Source organism: Pseudomassariella vexata, assembly GCF_002105095.1.
Source record: "Pseudomassariella vexata strain CBS 129021 chromosome Unknown BCR38scaffold_7, whole genome shotgun sequence".
Taxonomy (NCBI): domain Eukaryota; kingdom Fungi; phylum Ascomycota; class Sordariomycetes; order Amphisphaeriales; family Pseudomassariaceae; genus Pseudomassariella; species Pseudomassariella vexata.
Window position 1 is genome coordinate 558,862 of NW_024467962.1, and position 23,828 is coordinate 582,689.

A 23,828-nucleotide genomic window follows, 5' to 3' on the forward strand; every position below is an offset into this window, starting at 1 on the left:
TAACTCTGCTCCGTTTATTCCAGTTCAATGTCTGCTGCTCGATGTATGAGCTGGATTATCCTCACTTCGACCTGGTCTGACGCCCTCCTCATCTTCCCCGTGACCCTCATGTAATCGAGAGGCTTCTTCAAACAACGTGGAATCGTCCCCATTCTCAATGCCGCCGTATAGACCTCTAAACCCCGGTGTCTCTAATCCCGGAGGGCTTTGACCTCTGCCTCGCTGACCTCGAATAGTGCTGGAATGGTAGCCACCAGGCCGAGGTGCGACGCGTGCAACGGGCGCTGTGTACGCGCCGTGAAGCCGACTCTGATGGCGAGCCTCGGGGACGTGCTGAGGAGTCTGTGGCTGCGATGATGCAGGCAGCGAATCGTCATAGACCCTGATTCTTGGATCGCCGACCATTGAGGTGCCGCCTTGCCATCCCTCACCTCTACCTACGAGTGTGGGTGTGGGTGTGGGTGATCCAGACGTCGAGCGGAGTCCACGTGATGGTGTTGAAATACCGCGTGCCGATTGGACGTACGACTCCACGAACCTCACGGCCGAACGGACAATTCCCGTCGCACCAGCTGCAGACTGCAGCAGACAGTTAGTTACGAATTCGCAAGGTCAGGGGACACTCTTCAACCAACCGAAGGACTGGTTCGTGGTCGAGTGTGCGGGTCCCTCATCGAGGATCTTCTCGGCGGTGTCATTGGCGGCTCCGGTCCTTGGACCCGGTCATCGTAGGCCGTTGAAGGTCTCGTACGGGGCGACGGCTATGAAAGCTTCAGTCATGATATTGACAGTCAGTGTCCTCTTCCAAGAACCCACTGAAGGTAAAGTGTGCTCGTCAGGCGCGACTCTTGTACCCAGCGAGAACGGTGGAGGCAGTATCCTCGCATCGCCTGACCAAGACGGGAATGGCGACTGCGGTATACCTCCCATGCTCGAGGCAAGGCCTGGCGAGGGTGTTGATGCAGCAGATTGGGAGCTGGACTCTCCCGGAGCATCCGTCCTTGGAGGTCGTTTTGGTCGTATGGCCAATAGTCTGGGAGTTTCGCCCTGCTCCGAACTTGGGGATATGTCCTTTGTATCCCTCGTGTCACTGTCGATGTCAGGTTCCTGAAAGACATCCTCCGCGTTTGGATTGGGCTGTCCAGAGGCCATTGGCTGTGGAGGCTGGGGAGTGCGAGACTCGTGTTCTACAAGATACTTCTTGAATCGCTGACGGCGTTCAAAGTCCTTGACCTCTGACATGGTCAAACAGATGTTCGTTGGTGGGAGCCGCAACATCTTGCTGCATATCCTCTTAGAGATAGAGACTGGATGGATATAAAACAACCTTGGACGACGTGTGAAGCCCAATGAAAGGAGTCTAGGACAGATAAAAAGCTAAAACCATCCGACATTTAGGTTCCCATCCTCGATGCTACTTGCTGTCCAGTAAATATATTCAGTTGCTTGGGAGTTTTGGGTAGTTGCTACCCTTGTGACTGGTAGAAAAAGCATAGGAGATGGTTGCGCCTGCCACCTCGTCTGATCACAACTCCCGCCCATGGTTGCTCGACAATGACTCGAGGAGTTCACCTATTAATCCATCGGCTTCAGCTCGCTTGTATCAACACATTCAGTGCATATCACAATAAGAACCCCATTACTCAATCAGCGATAACACAGTCGCCTAGGGCTTAAGACGAAATGTTTGGCTAGAGGCTGAAACCTGCTTCTCAAAGGCTGGCTGCTACTTAGAAGTACTTACGCACTCAATTTGCTCGTCAGGAACATGATTGCTTTGCCCATAGAGTTGAGAAAATCCGACCGCATATTAGGGACTTGTGAGGCTGTGTCTTCTAAGATGTCTGTCGAACGTTCAAGTCGCATGATTGGCGATCTCTATCTTCCCTTATCTGCCAAGTTCAAAAATATTCTCGATTTCATCGCAAAACCCGATGTCTAGGCCATCGAATCAAGTTGCCGACATCCACTTGAGAAGAGTGCTGTTTCCCGTAGAGCCCTGTGCAATATCCATTTGGCAGGATCTCCTGAGAAATCCTCTCTTACTTTCTCGTAAGTGACAGGAAAAGCGGTGTCGCCACAGTGGGACAGTCTTGGCCAGTATTCAACTACATAGTCGTAAGGACGAGTAGTATCGTCTATATTTTCCAAGTTTGGTACTTTCTTGGTCGAGAGTTGCGCCAAAATATGTCAGTGGCTAAAATCATGATTGGTGACAATTGCACTGATGCAGTGTTGGCGCAGCGTTGATTCTGATACTGCAACTATTTGGAACATCTGTTGCACTCTGACAGTCCACGGCAGAGACATGACAATTGGTACCCAAAAATACATACGAAGGTTTCGTCATTTGCGGCTGGGGCTGTGAGGCGATGCACGTTGGGAAGCACCTCGATGGATTCGTATGACGTCTCTGGTAAGACCCGACTGATGGCCACACAGCATCGCCAACGATAGGCAGACAAAGAGATGGACTAGAGGTGCCCATGTGTCCTTGCTGAATTGATGTTTTCAACTTTTCCTTACCGTGCGTGTTCAAGTGGCTTGTGTAAAATGAATCTTACAGCCACTTGCAAGTGGTGCCTGGACTCAAGTGTCCAAGTCATTTCCGTCAACTTTAATTTGATTCCGTCTGGTCTATCAATCAATCAATATTTCTAGACCTTAGTACCCGTCGTACTTACTAAATTACTTCTCAAGACGTCCTCTATGTGGCCCGTGTGTCCTTTGCAGGTCAATCCCCATTTGCTACGTCTATCGGCCTTTCCAAAACCGACATTCTGGAATCTCAGCAAGACTGCGGCTATTGTGCCGTGTGCAATTAGAGGCGGTGTCATACAGATATAGCAGATTGCTTTCATAGTTTGTCTGTTCACTTCTTTTCTCTTTTGGCCCTTTTGGCACGCGAAGCCCAACATCCTGATGCCCTCGCACCGCTCCGCTCTAGCTTTAGCGGATAAGGTTCCTACAGGTACTCCAACCAGGCGTCTCAAGCGATCTGGTGGGCATTGAGGGTTGACTCCGCCCTGGCCCTGGCTGTTGCACCTCGTGGAGACGACGCTGGAGTACCATAGCAGGACATCTACAGCTGTCAGCCCGGGGAGAGAGGTCGTCTCTTCAGCAAGCTCAAGCTGCCACACCTAGAGAAGCAGTTCTTTCAATCACCACAGCACAGCGTTGCTTGCTTTTGGTCCTTCCGACCTGGCCCTAACTATCGCATCAAAGAGCACCTTGGCTCAACCCTGGACGCAGCCACCCCCAGATCCGCTCTGGTTCAAGGCCCCCTACACTACGACCCAGCACTTTAGACTTTATCATCAGCACTACCGCCATAGCCGGAGCAATGAATAACGACATCAGTCTTTCCAGAGCCCTTGGTGGCTTGCGAATCGCGAACCCAGACGATGCTACCCCTAACCCTCAAGAGCACGCGACCGAACCCAGCGAATCCCTCCCACATCCCCTCAGCAAGACCGCCACTGTTGCTTCTACGTCTGCGTACGACCCCAACTCCCGACTTAGCAGAAGTCATACTGCCGAGTCCAACATGTCTGTTCCCGGGGCACAGGGTGATCCGCAGGGCCAACTCTCTGTGTACTCTCACAGCGGAGCCCTCCCGTACTCAAACTCCTCCCGGCCTGGGTCTGCCATCCTTACCACAGCGGAACGCGACCTGGCCGCCAATTCGTATAATATGCTGAGAACCGAGCCCTCAAGGACGTCAGTCTATAACGGCCCAACCAGAACCGAATCAAGGTCAAACCCAGCGTATACTCCCAACCCCGCCACTGCCCCGTCGAGAGAGCTGAGCCACAGGGATAGATCATACAATCAGGGTCGGCAGGGGCCCATGCCGCCTGGGGGAGGGCAACTTCCTCCCAGAAGGAGCTCCAAGGGCATGGGGGGCGGTTATGCCTCAATTCCCGGCGTGCCGATTGCCCCTGAACCCCGGGGTCTTGGGCCTGATCTACCCGTGTCCAACAGCAGCGAGGAATGGAAAGACAAGGGCGCCGCTGTCAGTATGCGAAAAGAGGTGGATGCGAATGGGAAGACGGTCATGAAGCCTGTTAAGAAGGGAGTACGCGATTTCTCGTTTGGCCGGGTACTAGGCGAGGGATCATACAGCACAGTCTACCTCGCCACAGACCGGCAAACGCTAAAGGAATACGCCATCAAAGTTCTCGAGAAGAAGCACATTATTAAGGAGAGGAAGATCAAGTATGTCAACATTGAGAAGGACACCTTGAACCGCCTCACCGAACACCCCGGCATCGTCCGACTCTACTACACATTTCAAGATGAGAGCTCATTGTATTATGTACTAGATTTGTGCAACGGAGGCGAGTTGCTAGGAGTACTGAAAAAGACGGGCACGTTCGACGTAGAGTGCACGAGATTCTTTGGGGCGCAGATATTGGACTCCATCGAGTACATGCACTCCCGCGGCGTCATCCATCGCGATCTCAAGCCGGAGAACGTACTTCTGGATGACCAACTGCATGTCAAGATAACCGATTTCGGAACAGCGCGCTTATTAACAGACCCAAGGGCGTCTATTTCTGCACCGAGTGTCGACCCCCTTGGAAAAGGGAAAGATGAGGACGACAACCGGGCAGCATCATTCGTCGGTACAGCGGAATATGTTAGTCCCGAGCTTCTTACGAACAAGAATGCCTGCAAGGCAAGTGATTTATGGGCATTCGGTTGCATCATCTACCAACTATTGGCTGGCAGACCACCCTTCAAAGCCGGGTCTGAGTACTTGACATTCCAGAAGATTGTCAATCTCGAATATGAGTTCCCCGCTGGCTTTCCCCCAGCAGCTCGGGATCTTGTTGAGCGATGCTTGGTTCTTGACCCGGCGCGGAGGCTTACCATCGAACATATCAAGAACCACGAGTTCTTTGAGGGGCAGCCCTTTGGAAAGACGCTATGGAGATCAAAAGCGCCCCGCCTGCGTCCGTACGTGCCGCCATCGCAAGAACCCAAGATCATTCAGCTCAATGGGATGTCGAACTCATCACAACAAACTGCTTCCGCGTTGAGGCTTCCGCAACCGAGCAATACCGCGAATGGTTCCTCTAGGACGCCCGGACGGATCATCACAGAGCTCCCACCCCCGTCACAACTCGACATAGAATGGTCGCCAGTCTTGACAAGGAACAACGAGAGAATATTGAGACTTGGTGACCTTTTGGTTCTGTCGGCACCCATACCCAACAGTCCTCACGGTAAGAACGGAGAACACGGAGAGGGCCACAGGAAGCTGGCTCGCTTTTTCGGTGGCAGCACAACCAAGAAGCGGCAACGGCTTGTTATGGTTACTTCCAGCGGGAGGATTGTGCTGGCGCCAGCGGGCGGCGAGGAAAAGAAGGCCAAACAAGAGATATCTCTTCTGGCTCCCGATAGTGCTTGGAGAACCCAGATCGATGCCAAGGGGCAGACAGTATGGTGTGTTGATTCGGTAAGTCTTACTTGGTCAACCGAAAACAGATTCTGGCTAATTGGGTGAAGCACGGCGTGCACTACACATTTGAAGAACCCAAGGCAGCCAACTCATTCGATTCTTCGCGGCCCACGGCAGATGACTGGCTGGAATGCCTAGAGCAAGCCAAGGATATGGCGATTTCACAAAACCTCGCAGGATCCTACAGCAACGACAATGGGTTTGGTGACATGTCATCATCCATGTCTAGTCCCGCAAGTACCTTCGGCGGTAATGGAGGTTACTCGGAAGGTTTCGGCATCAACGATAGGTCGCATAGGAACCACCTGTCTAAGAGCCAATTAAGCCTGGAGGACACTTCATCAACGAAACGAAATCGGTTCAGCAAACGGCAGTCCAAGCAAGGACTGGGCTCGGCTTTTTAAGGAAAGCGGAGCTCACATCACACGACACCTCACAACTCCCTCTTGTCCCATATCCCGGACTAGTTCATTTTCTATATGCAGCATATTCTAGCGAGGCGTAGCAGGCTTTGGTAGCTTTCTGGTGATTTTAGGGGTACAAAGACCTGGCATATAACGCATGACCATGGAACGTGGCAGCTGTTTTGCAGCGACAGCACTGCAGTCTACCCGACGCCGACGGCAAACACCATGGCCCTCCATAGACGACGAACTCGCACCCATTCACCTTCTTACATACGCCATCATACCCAGCTGCTATACCTAATATAATGTCACGACATCAATGTGGGTGAAAAGGGCCATTTGAGCGAATCTGGGGGCGACGGACCCCTGATGGCCTTCATCATTTTGAGAGGACAAGGGTCCCGGTATTGAAAAAGCAGGCAGGTCTCACAAATAGGAACTGTAGCTCTGCCACTAGCACTGCATACTTGAGATGTATACAGTAGTAGTCAGACAGGCGTGGCAGAGTCAATTCACATCATCATATCACCGTGGAGACGATCGACTCGACTTACCAGTGTGAACTACATAGACACTGGACACGTTTTTGTCTTACGCGATTGGCCTAGTAGATGTCAGACAAATATTCAACATGCAAGCTGATACGCTGTTTGAGAACAATTGGCCTACTCTCGTGGTTTAATTCGGCGACCAAAGAGCTCGCTTTCCAATTTAGACACTAGAAACAATCCATCAATTTCATGGGCGCACAGACCACCTTGAGAAGGCGGCGACTAACGACTCCAGGCCCAGCCACGGAGCTGCCACGTCCGACTGGCATTTGCGCGAACCACGCGTCGAGCCTTCACGAGATTCCCAATTATTTTTCTCAACGCAAAGAATTGTTGCACCCGGCCAACGCAGCGGGCATCTTGTCTCACCAGGCAACAAACCCCCTCTTAAACCTTCTAATAGCGCGGGCGCCGGCCCCATTTGACCCCAACATGCAGCCAGCATACCGTCAGCCGTACCAGCAGGTGCCGCCACGCACTTCGCATTCTACTGGCCAACGACGCGGAGGCATTGGTATGTTCAATGGTATTCTTTGTAACGGTTGTGTTGCTCAACGCGGTCGATAATTGAGTGACGCCCAACCTATCCAATGCCAATGTACAAGGCATGCTCGTGCCTCGTTCGAAGCTTGGCTTCTCTATCTTCCCTACACCGCAGACCACCATACCCCACACATCAAATGATGGCTCCACACATTAGTATCCGTTGCTGATCCATGATATCTTTATTTTCTCTACGCCCGTTGTTTCCCTAGTCGCGCAGGTCATTGCTCCGTCTACCTATTCGTTCTTGTCTTACCATTCATACTAACTCTTCCGACGGTACAGGGCCTATGATGTCTTCGGGACCCCATCACCAAGTTCCCTTGACTCAAGCGCAGATTTTACAGCAGCAACAGCAAGCTGTGAATCAGGTCGAGGCGGCGAAGCGGCGAAGCAGAAAACCCACGGACAAGAATCTGCCCGATGGCATCGACGACTTCATCATTGGCGAGCCCGCCGCGAGGTATAGGGCGTTACGCGACTATGAGAGACGGCTTGATGCGACTATGACGCGCAAGCGACTGGACATAGTTGATTCGGTCAACCGAGGTGTCAAGGTGGGTGGACATTTGGCACTACGACGTTGATGCTGGTGCTGGTGCTGACATGTTCGATGTAGCGGTGGAAGACGTTGCGAATCTGGATCACGAACACAGCCGAAGACCAGGCCTGGCAAGGCAATGGACTGAACGTGGATACATTCGACTTCAGTTCGAACCAGGAGCCTTCGTATCGCGTCAAGATCGAGGGCCGCTTGTTAGAGGACGACGATGATCTGGATAAGGACGACTCGAGCGAGGCTGGCAACGGTGACAAGATGGATGAAGATTGCGACTCGAAATCCAAAACCACGAATGCTTTGAAGTACCGCTTCTCGCATTTCTTCAAGTCTTTAACGGTCGATTTCCCAGCCAACCGCAAGGGCGTTGACCAGAGTGTTGAGTGGAAGAAGCCGGAGCGGGCAGGGCCGTCGTCGAACCTGCCTGCTGCTGCCGACTTTGACGAGCTGACATTTAAGAGAAGTGGTGACGAGAACACCAACATCACAATCAACCTGTTTCGACATGAGGAGCCTGAGCGATACGCCGTCAGCCCCGAGCTGGAGGACATTATCGACAAGTCGGAGGCAACACGCCAAGAGATTGTCATGGCCATTTGGGACTACATTAAGTTCATGGGTCTGCAGGAAGACGAAGAGAAGCGCAACTTCCGTTGCGACGACCTCCTCAAAAAGGTAAGTTGGCCTAAACAATTGTTGGAACAATGATGGAACAACTAATGGCTTATGTAGGCGTTTAACATGGATACTGGCAGCATCCCTCAATTGCACACATATATCACGCCACACCTCCTACCGTTGCCACCTGTCAAGCTTCCGTACACCATACGGGTGGATGAGGAGTTCCACAAAGATGCTCAGCCTACCGTCTATGATATTCGGGTAGCTGTAGATGATCCGCTCCGGGAGAAGATGCTCTCTTTCCTCAACAACGCCGGGTATGCCAGCATGCTCAGAGAAGCCGCCAATCTGGATGAAGCATTATCCTACATCATCCAAGCCATTCACATTTCCAAGTCGAAGCACGCATTCTTAACTTCAATGAGCGAGGATCCGGCGACTTTCGTGAAGGATTGGCTCAGCTCACAGAAGCGCGACCTCGACATCATCATGGGTGAGGCCATGAGGGGTGGCGGCGGGGATGCCACAGGAGATGAGTGGCGGAAGGGTGGAAAGGAAAGCGTCTGGTCCACTGTCAATGCGAAGGAGAGTGTCAGTGTTATGCTCGCCAAGCAGCCTGCCCAAGTGCAACGGTAATGTGTTTCAGGGATCAAGGAATAAATACAGTGTAGGAATGGTCAGGCGTAAGGGGCGTTCGTTCTTTGAGGCTTCTCCCAATCTTCTTAGATATCCATGAAAAGAGCTCCTGGTTATCTTGGGAGATGTAAGGTGTGTGTAATAATAACACGATAAGCGTAAAGTAGCCGGTTAGATTTGCATCATGGAAGCTTGTCATTCTCGTTTTTTTTCAGTTGTCCCTATATCTAGTCACTGTCCTCTCATTCCATCATAGCTCCGTGGCCATCCATTCGGCAACCTCGCCCTTATACTCATCTCTCCACCGACTCAACGGCTTTCGCCCCTCCACCGCATCGCCCGCATTCCACAACATCCGCTTCTTATCCATCTCCTCAGTGACCTCATTATCCGGACACAAGACATAAAACTTCCCCTCCTCCATCTTCTTCTCCAGGTAATCTACCACCTCCTCAGGCCACCACGCCGCATCGGGCTTCTTTGTTCCTCCAACTGTATCCTTTCCAGCACCAGCCACACCCCCTGCCAGTCCCGTCCATGTCCACCCCGGAACAAGGAAGTGTACGCCTATTTCGGGCTTCTCCCTCAAGTCGAAGCTCAGGTGCTCGGCGATGCTCTTGACGGCCGCTTTGGAGGCGTTGTAGGCGGGGTTCCCGGGCGGGTTGGTGATGCCTTGTTTGGAGCCGGTGATTATGATGCTGGAGGGCTGGGAAGCGGAAGCGGTGGATTGTATTAAAGGCAGGAGCGAGGAGAGACCATTGATGATCCCAAAAAGGTTTGTGGTTAGGATGCTATGGAAGGAGGGGAGCGTGGATGGGTCTAGGAGGGAGGTGGGGCGGGAGATGCCTGCGTTGAGGGAGAGGAGGGAGAGTTTTCCTGAGGCATTGTTAGTTACTTGGGGGCCTATGTTCGTAGCATGGGATGGGTGAGATGGAAGCTCTATATATCAGATGTCCCTTCACAAACAAATGGACCAAAGAACTGTAGATGTGCAACCCCAACCCCTCCTCCCCGCCCCAAAAGAAAAAAAAAAGGGAACAGACCTCCAAAATCCTTCTCAACCCGACTCTTGAGACCAACCCAGTCCTCGGCCTTTCCGACATCCATCTCGATCGTAGAGGCCACACTGCCAGGTACGGCGGCAAGCGTCTTGGGGTCCAAGTCGGCGACAATCACCTTCATGCCGTAACCGGCGCATTTCTTGGCCAGGGCTAGGCCTATGCCGGATGCGCCGCCCGTGATGACTGCCGTGTTTCCTGCTTTGAAGATGGCGGACATGGTTGCGAGGTTACTTGGTGGTGAGATCTAGTGAAAACAGTTTTTCTCGGCTTTTGTGATCTTGGTAGACCCTAGAGAATTGAGCAAGGAAGGAACAAAAGAATAAAGGCCAAGGTGCGTTCAGAATAGTTGCCAAAATGACCGAGATGGAGGGATGGAGGGACGATATACTCCAGTCCAAGTTCCCACTTCGGCGTTAATTTTAAACGCCGATGAAAAAGAGGTCCATCGGAATATTATGTGCAATGAGGTTACATGACGTATGAGTCCTACGGGTAGATAGACTTGCATGCATAAGTCTCAGGCACAGCGTCTAAGAAAGTCAATCACAGAGTATAATGGCAAGCATCCATATTAGGTGAAATCGTAAATTTGAGGCTCCCACTCCCGTATCTCGTTTCTCGTCGTACTTGTGCCGTACCCAGAACGCCTAGATACATGCTGCATGCAATTGGTTGCCGTGAAGGCTGCTTAGTAGGTCTACCTGTCATGAATAGGCCAGCCGTAGCCCTCTTCCAAATCCTTCGATTTGGCTATCATCCTCCCTAACGACAAATCATCCCGTCTCCTTATTCTCCCCTTGCTGTTTCGACCAATCATTGGGGGCATTCTAGACACCCTGTTGTTGCATCTGTCGCGTGGGTGGAACAGGTGTAGGCGGCATATTTCGAATTTGCTTGATCAGAAACTCTCTCTCATCAATGAATTGTTCGTCGTCAGTGCGATCCTCGAGAAAATGGCTTAAGAAATTCAGAAGCTTGTCTCGGTTCATCAACAGGATCTTCTGGACCGCGACCGACTTGTGGGGGTTGGCGACGAAAACTTTGAAGACGTGGAAGCCCTCGTACTGTACCATCTTGCGGTCGTCGCGCAGCAGGTTCATGCAAATCTTCAGGTGCTCGCCTCGGTCTACATATGCCGTCATAACGTTGTAGTTGGACCGGTCGAGCAATATCTCGCCGAGTAACTTGATCGACTGACGTTTCGTCACATAGCTGTTGGATTGGACCAGTACATTGTTGTATTTTTCGAAGAAAAGCTCGAAGTTAACTGCCAGGTAACGTGGTACAAGCTCCTTGTGTTTGGTGAGGAGTTCCTATTCAAATATTGTCAGCAACGTGAAGACGGGGCATGTTCAATCGAGAACCTACTCTAAAGGTAGTGAAGGCATCTGCTGCGACCTCGAACGAGCTCTTGTCGATCCAGTCAAAGAATCTCCAGAAGACGCCATTTCCACTTTGCGGTCGCTCTCTTTCGATAGCTGTTACTCCTTTCAAACTCGATCCAGGTTCTTCACCATCATCATATAGGATAATGGCAGCTGCGGCTTCACTCTTCAAGACCTCCCGCAACACAGACCCAGCAGGTGTAGCACTCTCCTTATGATCATAGCCGCGGCACAGCTCCAGTAACACTTGTGGTTTGTTGTTCACCACGTAACTCAGCGCTACCGGGTCGGTCTTTGGTGATGCGGTTGGCGGGCGAAATCGAAATACGTACGAGAAGATGACTTGGGTATCTTTGCGGGACTCGAAAGGCAGGCGATGCAGATTCTGGGCAAGCAAAAGAAGCAAGTCTTCCTCGATGAGGCCTTGGACTAGCTGGTATACTTGGTCGGGTGTGCTGTCGGATTCTGCGGGTCGCATTGTCAGACCGCCTCAGCGCAATCGGATCCAACCCACATACCTGGTGTTCCTTGCAATATGAGCTTCATCTGACTGAGGACTTTGGCAAGTTCTTCGGCCTATACAGAGTGGGTTAGCCGGGCCATGGGTGGAATTAGAGGTTCAAGAGCGAGACTGACCTTGGCGGCGCCTCCTACACCATCCAGCTTGAGAACATGGTCCCTGGCTTGCTTGGAAAGATCAATTGTGTTTGTCCTCGTCCTCCCTCGCCCGAATAAGAATGACATGGTTGCAGATGACTATATCGTCATGGAAAAGGTGTGCGCGGGTCCGGTAGAGTTCGTCTGTACGGAACAGACGGTCGACAAAGGGATGAACCTAGAACCGCGGGGGTGATGGGCCGTGGGAATAATTCAGTTGTAGCTCGGATGACAGCTGTAAAGCAACATGCGCGGAAGCAGAAATGGAAGAGACCGTGAGAATATTGGAGTCAAAACATAATTCACCCGTCTATGATTTGTTGCAGCCAAGTATTCTGTCAAGAGATGTTGTCGTCGGGCAGTGATGTTTATTTACAACAAGGTTACGAACTTGGGGAATCGCATGGGATCCAAGAAGCGGGACTGCTAGCGGGCTCACTTGCCTCAGTTGCCCCTTGTAACTTTAGAAAAAGGCCCGCCCGCATCACTTCGTTGACGCTCTAGATCCAGTCAATTATCCCTGCAGTCAAGGCACAAAGCACAGGCGAGACCAATCAAGATGGACAAGGCTGGCAGATCCGACTCCGACTCAACCCCTCCATTGCTGTGGAGCTACCAAGATCATTTCATTGGTGGCCTTGCTGTTAGCGGCGCTACTCGCCGTTGACTCAATTCTGTGCACTTGACTCAAAAAACAACCCCGCCATCCAGTCCTCAGAATTTCGAAGTGACCTGACTTCGAGACTTCGTTCTGGCAAGAACACAGCATTCCCAGAATTCCCAAGAGCGCCTGACGGCCCTGAGCTCGTCCAGACTCTCGTCCGATTGTCCGTCGAATCACTCGCAATGTCCATTGACTTCCCAAAGGAGGAGCTTGCCGTCATTGCAAGATGGCGGGAGCTCAAGGCGTTCGAGCGCCAGGTGGAGCTGTCTCAGGGAAAGCCTCGCTATACCTTCTACGATGGCCCGCCTTTCGCGACCGGACTCCCGCATTACGGTCATCTGCTCGCCTCGACCATTAAGGACATTATACCCAGGTATTGGTCCATGAAGGGTCACCATGTTGAGCGCCGGTTTGGCTGGGACACCCACGGGCTCCCCATTGAACACGAGATTGACAAGAAGTTTGGAATCACTGGAAAAGCCGCGGTCATGGAGATGGGACTGGATAAGTACAACAAGGAATGCCGAGCTATCGTCATGCGGTACCGGGAGGAATGGCGGCATACCATTGAGCGTCTGGGGAGGTGGATTGATTTCGACAATGACTACAAGGTAAGTATTGGATTCGCAATATGGCAGTTGTCGCAAGCTAATGTTCTCGAAGACCATGGACCCGACCTTTATGGAGACGGCATGGTGGGTGTTCAAGCAACTGTTCGATAAGGGTGCGGTATACCAGGGCTACAAAGTTATGCCTTATTCAACAAGTCTGACGACAGCTTTGTCCAACTTCGAGGCAAACCAGAACTACCAAGACGTTACAGATCCTGCTGTTGTTGTCTCTTTCCCTCTCCTGAGCGACCCGAAGACTCACCTTCTTGCGTGGACAACAACACCATGGACACTGCCGTCTCATTTGGGCTTGGCTGTGCACCCAGATTTCGAGTATGTCAAGATTCTTGATGAGAAGTCAGGAAACAACTACATACTTATGGAGAAGTTGCTCTCTACTCTCTACAAGGACCCCAAGAAGGCCAAATTCAAGGTTGTGGAGAAGATCAAGGGCAAAGACATGCTGGGCTGGAAGTACGAGCCCCTATTCGACTACCTCTACGAAGAGTTCAAAGATGTCGCCTTCCAGGTCCTCAATGCCACGTATGTCACCGATGACAGTGGTACCGGTATCGTCCACCAAGCGCCGGCATTCGGTGAGGACGATTACAATGTCGCCTTGGCGGCCGGCATCATCAATGAGACACGACCACCTCCGGATCCGGTTGACGATCGAGGATATTTCACGGAGAGAGTCCGTGACTTTGCGAATATGCATGTCAAGGATGCCGATAAGCACATCATCAAATACTTGAAAGGCACCGGTCGATTAGTGGTGGACTCGCAACTTCGCCATTCGTACCCTATGTGTCCGCGATCCGATACCCCCCTGATCTACCGCGCCGTTCCATCCTGGTTCATCCGCATCCCCGAGATCATCCCGCAAATGCTGAAGAACATCGAAGGGACACATTGGGTCCCCAGTTTCGTCAAGGAGAACCGATTTGCGAACTGGATCGCCAACGCGCGTGACTGGAATGTTTCCCGTAATCGGTATTGGGGTACCCCTCTGCCTCTCTGGGTCAGCGATGACGGGGATGAACGGGTGTGCATTGGCAGTGTGGAAGAGTTGAAACAGCTGAGTGGATACGAAGGTGAACTCACAGATCTTCACCGTGACAAGGTGGACCACATCACCATTCCCAGCAAGATGGGCAAAGGAACCCTGAGACGCGTAGAGGGCGTCTTTGACTGTTGGTTCGAGTCGGGAAGTATGCCCTACGCCAGTCAGCACTACCCATTCGAGAACAAGGACAAGCTGCATGACAGCTTCCCAGGCGACTTCATTGCTGAGGGCCTAGACCAGACGAGAGGTTGGTTTTACACCATGCTGGTGCTTGGCACACATCTTTTCGGTGTATCGCCGTTCAAGAACTGTGTCGTCAACGGCATGGTACTGGCAGAAGATGGCAAGAAAATGTCAAAGCGGCTAAAGAACTACCCCGATCCTGCGACTGTCATGGAGAAATATGGTTCTGATGCACTCCGATTGTACATGATCAACTCTCCTGTCGTCAGAGCAGAGCCGTTGAGATTCAAGGAGTCGGGCGTAAAAGAGGTCGTCCAGAAGGTGTTGCTCCCACTTTGGAACAGTTACAAGTTCTTCGAGGGTCAGGTTGCGCTCCTCAAAAAGGTTGAAAACATCGATTTCGTCTCCGACCCCAAGCTGGAGAGCACCAACAAGAACGTTATGGATCGGTGGATTCTCGCCAGTTGCCAGAGTCTGTTGCAATTCGTCAATCAAGAAATGTCAGGTGAGTACTTGTTTTGTTGTCGGTCGTTTTCCGGACTGGTAATTAACCATGTTTTCTAGCTTACCGCCTGTACACTGTTGTACCCCGCTTGCTGGAGCTCATCGACAACACAACCAACTGGTACATCAGATTCAACCGAAAGCGTCTGAAGGGGGAATATGGTGTCGACGATACTAAACATGCGCTGAACACACTCTTCGAGGTGCTCTTTACTTTGTGTAGAGGACTCGCCCCCTTCACCCCCTTTATCACCGAGACGATCTACTCTAAACTCCTACCTCACATCCCGAAGGAGCTTCAGGCAGCAGATCCTCGCAGTGTCCATTTCCTTGCTTTCCCCGACGTTCGCGAGGAGCTTTTTGACCCTGTCATCGAACGCCAAGTCAGTCGCATGCAGAAGGTCATCGAGTTGGTGCGGATTTCCCGAGAACGACGAACTATCGGCCTCAAGACGCCGTTGAAGACGCTCGTTGTCCTCCATCGTAGCCAAGAATATCTTGATGACGTGAAGTCACTCGAGACCTACATCACCGAGGAGTTGAACGTGCGAGATCTCGTCTTGACCACGGACGAAACAAAGTACAACGTCCAATACAGCGTAACAGCTGATTGGCCAGTACTGGGTAAGAAGCTCAAGAAGGACATGGTGAGGGTGAAGAAGGCGTTGCCAAACGTGACGAGCGACGAAGTACGCAAGTACACGGAAGAGAAGTTCATTATTGTAGATGGTATTCGGCTGGAAGAAGGCGACCTTGTCGTCAAGCGAGGTCTGAAGGAGGACGACACCTCCAAGAACCTTGAAACCAACACGGATCAAGACGTGCTCACCATTCTGGACACTGAGCTATATGCGGAGCTTGCCCACGAGGGAGTTGCACGGGAAGTTATCACTCGAGTACAGAGACTCCGCAAGAAGGCTGGGCTCCAGCCTACGGACGATGTCAAGATGGAGTACAGGGTACTATCCGACCCTGACAACATTGGCATCGGGGAAGTGTTCGTTGGTCAGACCAGGGCGCTCGAGAAGGCGCTGCGCAGACCCATTGATAAACATGAGGTTACGCATTTGGAAGGCGAGATCCCTGCGGAGAAGGAGGACGGCATCATTGTCGAGGAGGAGCAAGAAGTGCAGAAGGCGACATTCTTGCTGAGACTTCTGAAGCTATGAGTTGGGCCACTTAACAAAAAAATAGAAGGCACCGGATGTAGGTAGCGTTACGGAAATAGATCCATGATGTCGTGAAATGATGTATGAGCACAACAGAGACCACAAATAGAACCTGTGACCGTCTTTTTGGGTGTGGTATTTCTACATTCTTGTCACGCCTTCTTCGAAGCTTTCTAGTGGCGATTGTCAGTACATGAATATGAAAAACAAGTGAGACAGTGCTCCAAGCGTCGTTCTTACCAGATAACAGTCCTTTAAGCGCATGAACTCATTGACGCATTTGTCTTTGTGCACTGAATTGTAGTCGGCGACAATGCACTTGCCATATACCGCTGCCTTAACTGGGGATCAATATCCATATCATGCTATTCCGTTTCCTGGAGTATGACGGTCACTTACCTCAGGAGAGCACTGTGAAACGGCTGCAGCGAACTTCTGGATTGGACGAGTCCGTGGAGGCGCCATCTTCAGCTCGATAATGCGAGGTTGTCGTTGATGTCCGTTCTATGCGGGATGGATGTCACATCTAGCCGTGGATCGAGCCGTTGATGGATGGTACTTGCTCAATGTGCCCAATCAAACAGTCTGATGTGCAATGTGCTAGGTTACATCATTTGATAGCCATCCGGATTGTAGCATGTAACCTAGCTCCTTGTGCACGGGTCACTTTCGTGAAGCGGACCCCGCGACTTCAGGTGGGGACATTTTTATTCTTCGGGGACGCGCTCTGTCGCATCGCGTGTTGCCAGCCTCCAACTTTTGTAGTCCGATGGATCCGTATCAACTTGGACACAACTGACGTCCTGCGCATTTCCAAGCTACTTTCAGGGGTCTCCCTACCAATCGCTAATTCCTTCAACAATCCACCACAGCAATGGCGTCAGTCTATTCCACTCAATAGTTCCTGGTTCGAAGTTTTGCTAATGCGAATGCCTGCGGCAGATCTCGCGATTATTGACCTGAGGGCTTGCGCCATCGAACAATGCTTACCACAACTTCAACATGGCTTCTGGCTCTGACTCCGAGCCATCAAGTCCCCTCTCCAGCATTGCCACCAGCGTGTTAACCGATGATCATTCCCCCCCGGAATTACCTCCGCCTCGTCATGTCGCCAATTCTTCGTCCCACGCAGGAGGTGATGGCAACGACGAGTATGACAGTTTCGACCTTCAAATTCTGTTCGACATCGTTACACAGGCGGATATCATTCTCCCAAATCTTCCAGCCAACTCGAGGTTGCCGACCAATGCGCTCTTCCAGGCATACAATGAGGTCCTCCCGGATAGGGGCATCGACCCCGAACACGACCAGCACCTCTCCAAGCTCGTCTTCAAGATTGGGGGCATGCGTACTGGAATTACTCTGAAAGACAAATTCGATGCTCTCCTGGCCAAGATGAACATTACAGTTGAGTATGACAAGGCCCATAACTCTTCGGATCCGTCTACCAACTACTCCGACGACTATACGGATTATGAGGACGATGATCAGTCTACTGGCACTGTTGGTCTTCCCCCTCTTGAACAAATTACCCGCAGTGGTGATGACAAGCTACCCAACGGATATGGTAGTCCACCGCTTCGCCGCAGCGTCACTTTCAACGACGAGCCTCAATACGAGCCTGGTCCTGAGCAAGATTCCGAGCCCAATGTCGATCGTCTCGAGAACAGCGTAATTGCGTTCGAAAGACATCGCAGCAGGTTTTCAACCCTGGAGTGTTTCCGCCGATGGCAAACAAGATCAGCGGGCATCCGCGACATTTCGGAGCAAATTGCCGCAGCCTGGGACGCCGAGGTCGACGCATTGGTGTGGCCAGCATTGCAAAACTGGTGGGATTCAGCGAATGTCGATCTGAAGAACATGGATGAAACATCACACCGCGCTCATGACATTTTGAGCGCCGACAGGATCAGGGCTAAGGTCGGTGACTGGTGGTTTGCTGCAAATTTTGACTCGAAGCGGATGAATAGGATAGCATGTCGCACGTACGAGATCAAGATAACCAAAAACGCTTTGGTGCGTTGGCGGAAGGCCGCGAGAGCACTGCCCAAAAGACCGCGAACACCTCCGAAACCGCCAGTACAGCCGGATTCGCCGGTGAGGGGATTTGACGAGAGTGACCACGACCCTAGATTGGCACGGCTTGCAGCCCGGGCGCATCATAATCTGATGAAGTCGCGCCTCTTTGCACAGTGGTCTAACCGAGCCGCAGAGGAAGCAAGCAAGGCTGATCTTGCGGTGAAAGCTCACGAGATGGGTCTGAAATCCCGTGCGTTTGGTGTTCGTCCCAAGCTGGAAGTTTTGGTCGAGGCTCTGAGGCAACGGCGTTATGAGCAGGCGCCGGGGTCACCGAGCTCCCCTGAATTACTTAAGGAGTCATTTGAGATGGTGGATGAGCTGGAAGCGGATGAACCACCTCCAGAAACATCCACTGCTCCACCAGCGGAAAGAGAAGAACTTCCTTCACGAGCACCAGCGCCGAATCCGCCACCAGTGGAAGCAAAAGAACTTCGTTCGCGACCAACAATGCCAAGTTTTCCGCCCAAGCAGCTTGCCCTGGCATCGACAGCATCCATACCGGACTCGCCCTATGACGAGCGTACGATGCTTGCGAGGCGCCACATAGTGCGACTGCGGTTCTTTACGGCTTGGCTAGACTACACAGCGGCCTATTCGACGAGTGTCAAGGCTTTCGCAATGGAGAAGGTCATTGATACGTGGCGTGGACGTTTAACCCACCTGGGCGACCTATCGGTGGACTTCTTCGCTCAAAATTACAATCGACATCTTGCCAGGACCTTCCACATGTGGTTGGGGAGACTTGCTCAGTCTCAAGAACTGCAGACAAAGGCCGAACAAGAAGAGTTCCGTGTTCGCGTAATCGGTGCCCTCAAACCTTGGCTAGCCGCTGCCCGTAATAAGCGCAGACTGCGACAAAGGAAAGGATTGGCGTTCGAGCACTGGTTCAACCAAGCCGATCGCGATGTGATACTTGAAGAGCAAGCTGAGGGATTTTACGTGGAAACCCGGCTGTCCACAAAGTTCTTCCAATGGAGAACAGCTGCTGAAGATGCCCGGCTTAAGCAGCAAGAGCTTCAAAGGTTTAGCCACGCAGGTAACTATTACCGCAGCACTTTCAATCCTTTTCGGGCGTGGCTAGCAAAGGCCCGAGAAGCCTCAGGAAATAACGCAGCGCAAGTAGAAGCCTTTGAGCTTTGGCAGGAACGATACCACGATCAGCTTCCTCTCCAACAGTTGATGGAAAGCTACGCTGTTCGTTGCTTTTTCTACAACTCTGTCACGAAGGTGTTACCCATGTGGCGCGAAGCAGCAAGAGAAGCCGCTGGAAGACAGCAGCAACTCGAAGAATATGGGGCACGTGCCGATTACTACTACAAAACGCGAGATCTAGTCCTCGCCTGGAGAACACAGGCGAAGAAGAAACGCAAGAAGAAACTGAACGAGACCTACAGAGAAGTGCGCCAACGAGTGAGAAAGGAGCTAGGCGCCCGCTACCTCGTAAAATGGCGTAAGAAGCTACAGTTAAGCCTCGATCGCTACGAGATGATGAACGCCAAACTCGAAGAAATCACCGCTGAGCGGGAGTGGGAGTTCACCGCCCAGGCCTTTGATGCCTGGCGCGAACGAGCACAGAAGAAGAGCCAGTTTAACAAGAGGAATAACACCATGCGCAAGCAGAGGGCCCTGGATGGATGGAGAGAATATCACGCCGAGCATCTGGAACTGCAAACTGAAGCAAGAGACCGTTGGCAAGACGGGGCCGCGTCAAAGGCTCTCAAGGGGTGGAACCTTAGCTCGCTGCAGAGAGAGAGCCGCCGGCACACCGTGGCTAATGTCCTCGAGAAGAAGGATCGAAAGGCGCTGAGACAGGGCTTCGAGGGGTGGTATGGACATACGGCCGATAAGCTGGTACCTACTCAATTACCTGACGGGAGTTACCAGAGCGTGGATAGCATGATACAGGATGCGAAGCAGCGTGGTGCCGAGACGCGGGCCACCGGGGTGTTAATAAGGTGGAGGTCAGCCGTCAATGGAGGTCCGAGTCGGAGTCAGAGTCGGCGGCGAGAGCAGGAGGAGGAGCGGGACAAACTGCCCTACGCACCCACGCCCGGTGCCAGGCCACAGCTTCTACTCGGTTCTCTGGGGAGAAGACAGACGACGACACCGTTGGCTCCCATTCCGAATAGGCAGCAGCCGTGGCAAAGAGATTCGGTGCTAGGAGGTTCTACGATTTCGGCGAGGGGTAACCGTTCTGGGAGGCCCAGGCGGAATCTGAGGGTGTCTTGGGCGCAGTGAGGAGAGAGTTACTCGAAACTTCGGAAGGGTGTGGCTTGAAAGGCCGGCGTGCCGATTGTTCCATTCCATGCGTTTACTTGCATACCGGCATTGCATTGCGTTATGGAATCAACTCGTTTGGTTGTTGCATGGTTATGGCGCAGCAGAAATTCAGTAATGATACCCTTGGGATATGGCTTTTATGATGTTGGCAAAGATACCCGACAAGGCTTGATTATATAGTGCTTGAAGAGCAATAAAACTGATTTGACTGGGAAGAAGCATGGATTACTCGAAGTGCGTGGCTGTGTGAATGGATTCTGGTATTGGTTTATATTAAATGTGCCGAGGGCGAAGCTGGTCATGCAGTCGGGAATTTGCGAAGGGGAATAGTTTTGGTTGGGACAGACGAGCCAGGCTAAGATAGTTAGTTGGGCAGGTGATGAATTGGCATTTCACTCATTGTGCTTCCGACAGCACCAATGCCAACTTGGACTACTGCGCAGTAGAACTTTCAGCCTTTGCTGTCTAATACTAAATAGAAGAAGCCTCCTAGGACATGGAACACTGTGCTTGAACCCGTGTTAAGGGGCTACCTATACCCAAAATAAATGAGAGGGAAACCACCGTATCAAATTCGATTCAACATCTTCCCCACCACTCGCGATTTCAAACAGACAACTTCATCATCCTTGTCCTAGCCCATGCGTGACTCGATGTCAACTGAGCCGTATGCTGAGTCCGCTATCTCGTGTGGATGGGGATGGGGTACTGTGCTGAGGGTGCTTTACAGGTGCATAAGGCTTATTATTATCCTCGGTAAGGAGGTGGAGAGAGCGGAGAAGAGGGAGATAGGTTTTGAGAGAATGTTGTTAGGTCTTGTTTTCTTGTGTTGCTTCTAGCATATGCAGGCAGGGCTGGAGAAGCCCGTACGGTATATAGGATCTACCGGGATGACAGAGTTGGGTTTTATGTTTCGACTAGATACCCTACCTAGCGGGATGGCGACAAGTTTCTTTATCTCCTGCACCGCTAAGATGGATGAAAGCATTGCTTACCAGACGTCCTGGGGCAATATCATTCATGAATATGCTATTGGTTAGTTGATTTCTTAGCGACAATGGTAGCAGGAATTTGGGTTCATTGGAATAGATCTGGTCACATCGGTAACTTGGGAAAACGGTGGGACAACATCATCTGTTCCAGGCCGGCCTAGTATTGACTTGGAGCTGCAAGCTATCTAACCAGTCTACGTCCACCCAGGCGAACCTAGACCGTAACAAACAGAGCGCACGGTGTGTCTCCCCGGGCTACAGGCTTGGCGTAATAAGCTTTAACATATATCTGACATTGATGCAGATAAGTCGAGTCTATATATAGTCACTTAGCAGACATGCTCAATCTTCTCAGGTGTGTCATCCCTGGTCCCCAAATCCGTCTTCAACGTTCTCCCAAAAAGCTCAAGCAAGACCTCGAAGCAAATCTTGGTGATGGCGGGATCATAGCGGCCCTTGCTCAACTCATCACGGACAAAGGCATGCTGGGCCCAGGCGAACTCGTAGAAACTAAAGACGGTGCCGGCATCTCGCAGCTTCTGGCGGATTAGGTCGCGGCCGGGGCCCGGCACATGGGTGTCCTTGATGCCGAAGATCATGGCGACTTCGCCCTTGATCTCGTGGAGCCGGTCCAGCGTGTGGTTGCTGTTGGGCGGGGCCTCGGTCGACGTGTTGGCTTTGTCGTACGGGCCTAGGGTGCGGCTGTGGATGTCGGTGCCGAAGAAGGCGACGCAGGCGCTTACGCGGGGGTCGAGCTTTTGGTTTTTCTCATGTTAAGTCTGCAGCTGCAGGGAGATAGGAGCTGATTGTAGGTTGACTTACGGATGCTCGAAGAGACAGGTGACCTCCCAAGCACATCCCGGTAACCCCTACGCGTCCGGAACAGGTGGGAAGGCTCAGCAGGTAGTCCACGGTCTTGTGGGAGTCTTCGTCGTATGACTGGAGGGTCTGGAGAGCCGTACGTTAGCCTTCCTGAAAATGTGAATCGAGTGACCCGTTGATATGAAAGGTTGCGAGCTTTAAGTGGCCAAAAGGCGAGAGAATGTACCTTCTTGATCTTCCAGTCGTTTCCATTGTTTGTACCCTCATCATCGTACGCCAGCGGCTCAGGACCGGTAAAGTCATGGTATGATGAAGGGGCAGCGACGATGTATCCTTGGCCGGCAATCTGGCGAGCAAATCTTGCAACCGGACCAGTGACTGCAGGAGGTCAGCTTCGTCCTGGGTGAATATCCTCCAGAGGATCCGGCGTAGCTCACCCTGGTAGATCTCGCTGAACACTGCAACAGCGGGGAACCGTCTAGGGAATATGTATTCAGTACATGTCAATGATTTGGAGCAAGCGCATATTTTGAAAAGCATACGCATTGGGGTACTGCGGGATCGTCGGATGGAAAAGAAAGATTCCTGGAGCCATGTCAGTATACAGCTAGATGCAGCATCCTCGGGAACGCTCACTCATAGTAGACTCTTTCCCGTCCGCCTTTGTCTGCACATCCACATGGCTTTCCGTGAACAGCATCTTGATAATATTTCCGTGATATCGAGAGGTTTAGGGTAATGCGTTGGGTTCAATGTCTGAAGTCAAGGTGTACTAGAAGGTTGTTGCTCGAACGGTTGAAATTGGTACCCCTCACTCATGATATATATGCAATTGACACCTCAGACCACGGAACTTCACATCAGCCCACAACTGCAGCTAGGTGGGGGCGCGGGGTAAATATAATGCTGCATTTCAATTGTTTGTACATAAGATGTTCGCTTTTTTGCTGCGATCGAGTTCCGAAGCAGTGTCATATCACGTTGGATGGAAGGCTGTTTACGGACTCTGGATGTTGTTGTTACTGTTGTTGCCAAGTGGACGGCTGTTCGGATAAATAATCAGATGGAAAGTGGAAAGCAGCCGGCAGCTGCTGAACACGTATTGATGCAAGTCAAATATACTTTGTATGGACCATTCCGAGTTTCTAGCTGCTATACACGATACACGGGTCTGGCAGAGCTAACACCCAAGTCACCTTTGATCCATCCATCAGAGCATCAGTGGCAAACAGGCAAGCCATAGAAGTGTATTACTTTAGTATATTTCCTCCACGAAAAGCACCTTCTATGCATTACAGCGGAAATCTCTGATGCAGACTTGAGTAATTGCCCATCACCTACCTGTACTTGAGCAGCTAAAGATTGCGATTAGAACTGTGAAGGTTGAATTGCAAAATTCGAGACAAGAAGTGACTAGTCTTCCATTTCTGAAATTAAGCAGTTGGTGAGGACTTGGCGGATTACAACTACGACGTTTCCTGTCGGGAATGACGTGTGCGACGCAGATGTTGATGACTAGTTCTATGCCCGTCTCATGCTGTCGCCTGCCAAGGTATGTATAATGCCGCCCA

General features: G+C 51.7%; 9 protein-coding genes across 9 annotated transcripts; 4 read left to right on the plus strand and 5 right to left on the minus strand.

Annotated features, from left to right (window-relative positions):
• BCR38DRAFT_514656 (uncharacterized protein) lies at window positions 1–1,242 on the minus strand (the record flags this gene model as incomplete). The annotated part of the gene is made up of 3 exons (XM_040865073.1): window positions 1–579; window positions 636–761; window positions 817–1,242. 3 exons carry the CDS (start codon window positions 1,240–1,242, stop codon window positions 25–27), a joined length of 1,107 nt encoding a protein of 368 aa, XP_040715384.1. The 3' UTR covers window positions 1–24.
• A 2,101-nt stretch (window positions 1,243–3,343) lies between these two features.
• Window positions 3,344–5,871, plus strand: BCR38DRAFT_344052 (kinase-like domain-containing protein; the record flags this gene model as incomplete). Its single annotated transcript, XM_040856078.1, has 2 exons — window positions 3,344–5,464; window positions 5,515–5,871. 2 exons carry the CDS (start codon window positions 3,344–3,346, stop codon window positions 5,869–5,871), a joined length of 2,478 nt encoding a protein of 825 aa, XP_040715385.1.
• Window positions 5,872–7,125: 1,254 nt separating this feature from the next.
• BCR38DRAFT_203229 (uncharacterized protein) lies at window positions 7,126–8,909 on the plus strand. Its single transcript, XM_040854111.1, has 3 exons — window positions 7,126–7,525; window positions 7,588–8,202; window positions 8,260–8,909. Exons 1-3 carry the CDS (start codon window positions 7,259–7,261, stop codon window positions 8,782–8,784), a joined length of 1,407 nt encoding a protein of 468 aa, XP_040715386.1. The 5' UTR covers window positions 7,126–7,258; the 3' UTR covers window positions 8,785–8,909.
• Window positions 8,910–8,962: 53 nt separating this feature from the next.
• BCR38DRAFT_433611 (uncharacterized protein) lies at window positions 8,963–10,285 on the minus strand. Its single transcript, XM_040860263.1, has 2 exons — window positions 9,828–10,285; window positions 8,963–9,660 (listed from the first exon to the last, which is right to left on the minus strand). Exons 1-2 carry the CDS (start codon window positions 10,060–10,062, stop codon window positions 9,035–9,037), a joined length of 861 nt encoding a protein of 286 aa, XP_040715387.1. The 5' UTR covers window positions 10,063–10,285; the 3' UTR covers window positions 8,963–9,034.
• Window positions 10,286–10,672: 387 nt separating this feature from the next.
• On the minus strand, window positions 10,673–11,974 carry BCR38DRAFT_343729 (Mo25-like protein; the record flags this gene model as incomplete). Its single annotated transcript, XM_040856058.1, has 4 exons — window positions 10,673–11,158; window positions 11,214–11,695; window positions 11,749–11,806; window positions 11,867–11,974. The coding sequence occupies 4 exons, from the start codon at window positions 11,972–11,974 to the stop codon at window positions 10,673–10,675; spliced, it is 1,134 nt and encodes a 377-aa protein (XP_040715388.1).
• A 759-nt stretch (window positions 11,975–12,733) lies between these two features.
• BCR38DRAFT_457786 (tRNA synthetases class I-domain-containing protein) lies at window positions 12,734–16,084 on the plus strand (the record flags this gene model as incomplete). Its single annotated transcript, XM_040862075.1, has 3 exons — window positions 12,734–13,162; window positions 13,215–14,916; window positions 14,976–16,084. 3 exons carry the CDS (start codon window positions 12,734–12,736, stop codon window positions 16,082–16,084), a joined length of 3,240 nt encoding a protein of 1,079 aa, XP_040715389.1.
• A 152-nt stretch (window positions 16,085–16,236) lies between these two features.
• Window positions 16,237–16,549, minus strand: BCR38DRAFT_485118 (uncharacterized protein; the record flags this gene model as incomplete). The annotated part of the gene is made up of 3 exons (XM_040863835.1): window positions 16,237–16,257; window positions 16,325–16,420; window positions 16,484–16,549. 3 exons carry the CDS (start codon window positions 16,547–16,549, stop codon window positions 16,237–16,239), a joined length of 183 nt encoding a protein of 60 aa, XP_040715390.1.
• A 269-nt stretch (window positions 16,550–16,818) lies between these two features.
• On the plus strand, window positions 16,819–20,741 carry BCR38DRAFT_474539 (Sfi1 spindle body protein-domain-containing protein). Its single transcript, XM_040862975.1, has 2 exons — window positions 16,819–16,963; window positions 17,027–20,741. Exon 2 carries the CDS (start codon window positions 17,087–17,089, stop codon window positions 20,399–20,401), a length of 3,315 nt encoding a protein of 1,104 aa, XP_040715391.1. The 5' UTR covers window positions 16,819–16,963; window positions 17,027–17,086; the 3' UTR covers window positions 20,402–20,741.
• A 1,023-nt stretch (window positions 20,742–21,764) lies between these two features.
• On the minus strand, window positions 21,765–22,957 carry BCR38DRAFT_343692 (dienelactone hydrolase; the record flags this gene model as incomplete). The annotated part of the gene is made up of 6 exons (XM_040856054.1): window positions 21,765–22,190; window positions 22,258–22,383; window positions 22,484–22,635; window positions 22,695–22,735; window positions 22,800–22,842; window positions 22,894–22,957. 6 exons carry the CDS (start codon window positions 22,955–22,957, stop codon window positions 21,765–21,767), a joined length of 852 nt encoding a protein of 283 aa, XP_040715392.1.
• Window positions 22,958–23,828: the final 871 nt, after the last annotated feature.

Bases quoted from the DNA above. Each gene is read 5' to 3' on its own strand.
- BCR38DRAFT_474539 (XM_040862975.1), top strand. From the start codon at position 17,087: ATGGCTTCTGGCTCTGACTCCGAGCCATCAAGTCCCCTCTCCAGCATT.
- BCR38DRAFT_433611 (XM_040860263.1), bottom strand. From the start codon at position 10,062: ATGTCCGCCATCTTCAAAGCAGGAAACACGGCAGTCATCACGGGCGGC. The intron at 9,661-9,827 runs GTCTGTTCCCTT...ACAATGCCTCAG, and splicing joins GGTTGAGAAGGATTTTGGAG to GAAAACTCTCCCTCCTCTCC.
- BCR38DRAFT_203229 (XM_040854111.1), top strand. From the start codon at position 7,259: ATGATGTCTTCGGGACCCCATCACCAAGTTCCCTTGACTCAAGCGCAG. The intron at 7,526-7,587 runs GTGGGTGGACAT...TGTTCGATGTAG, and splicing joins CGGTCAACCGAGGTGTCAAG to CGGTGGAAGACGTTGCGAAT. The intron at 8,203-8,259 runs GTAAGTTGGCCT...TGGCTTATGTAG, and splicing joins GCGACGACCTCCTCAAAAAG to GCGTTTAACATGGATACTGG.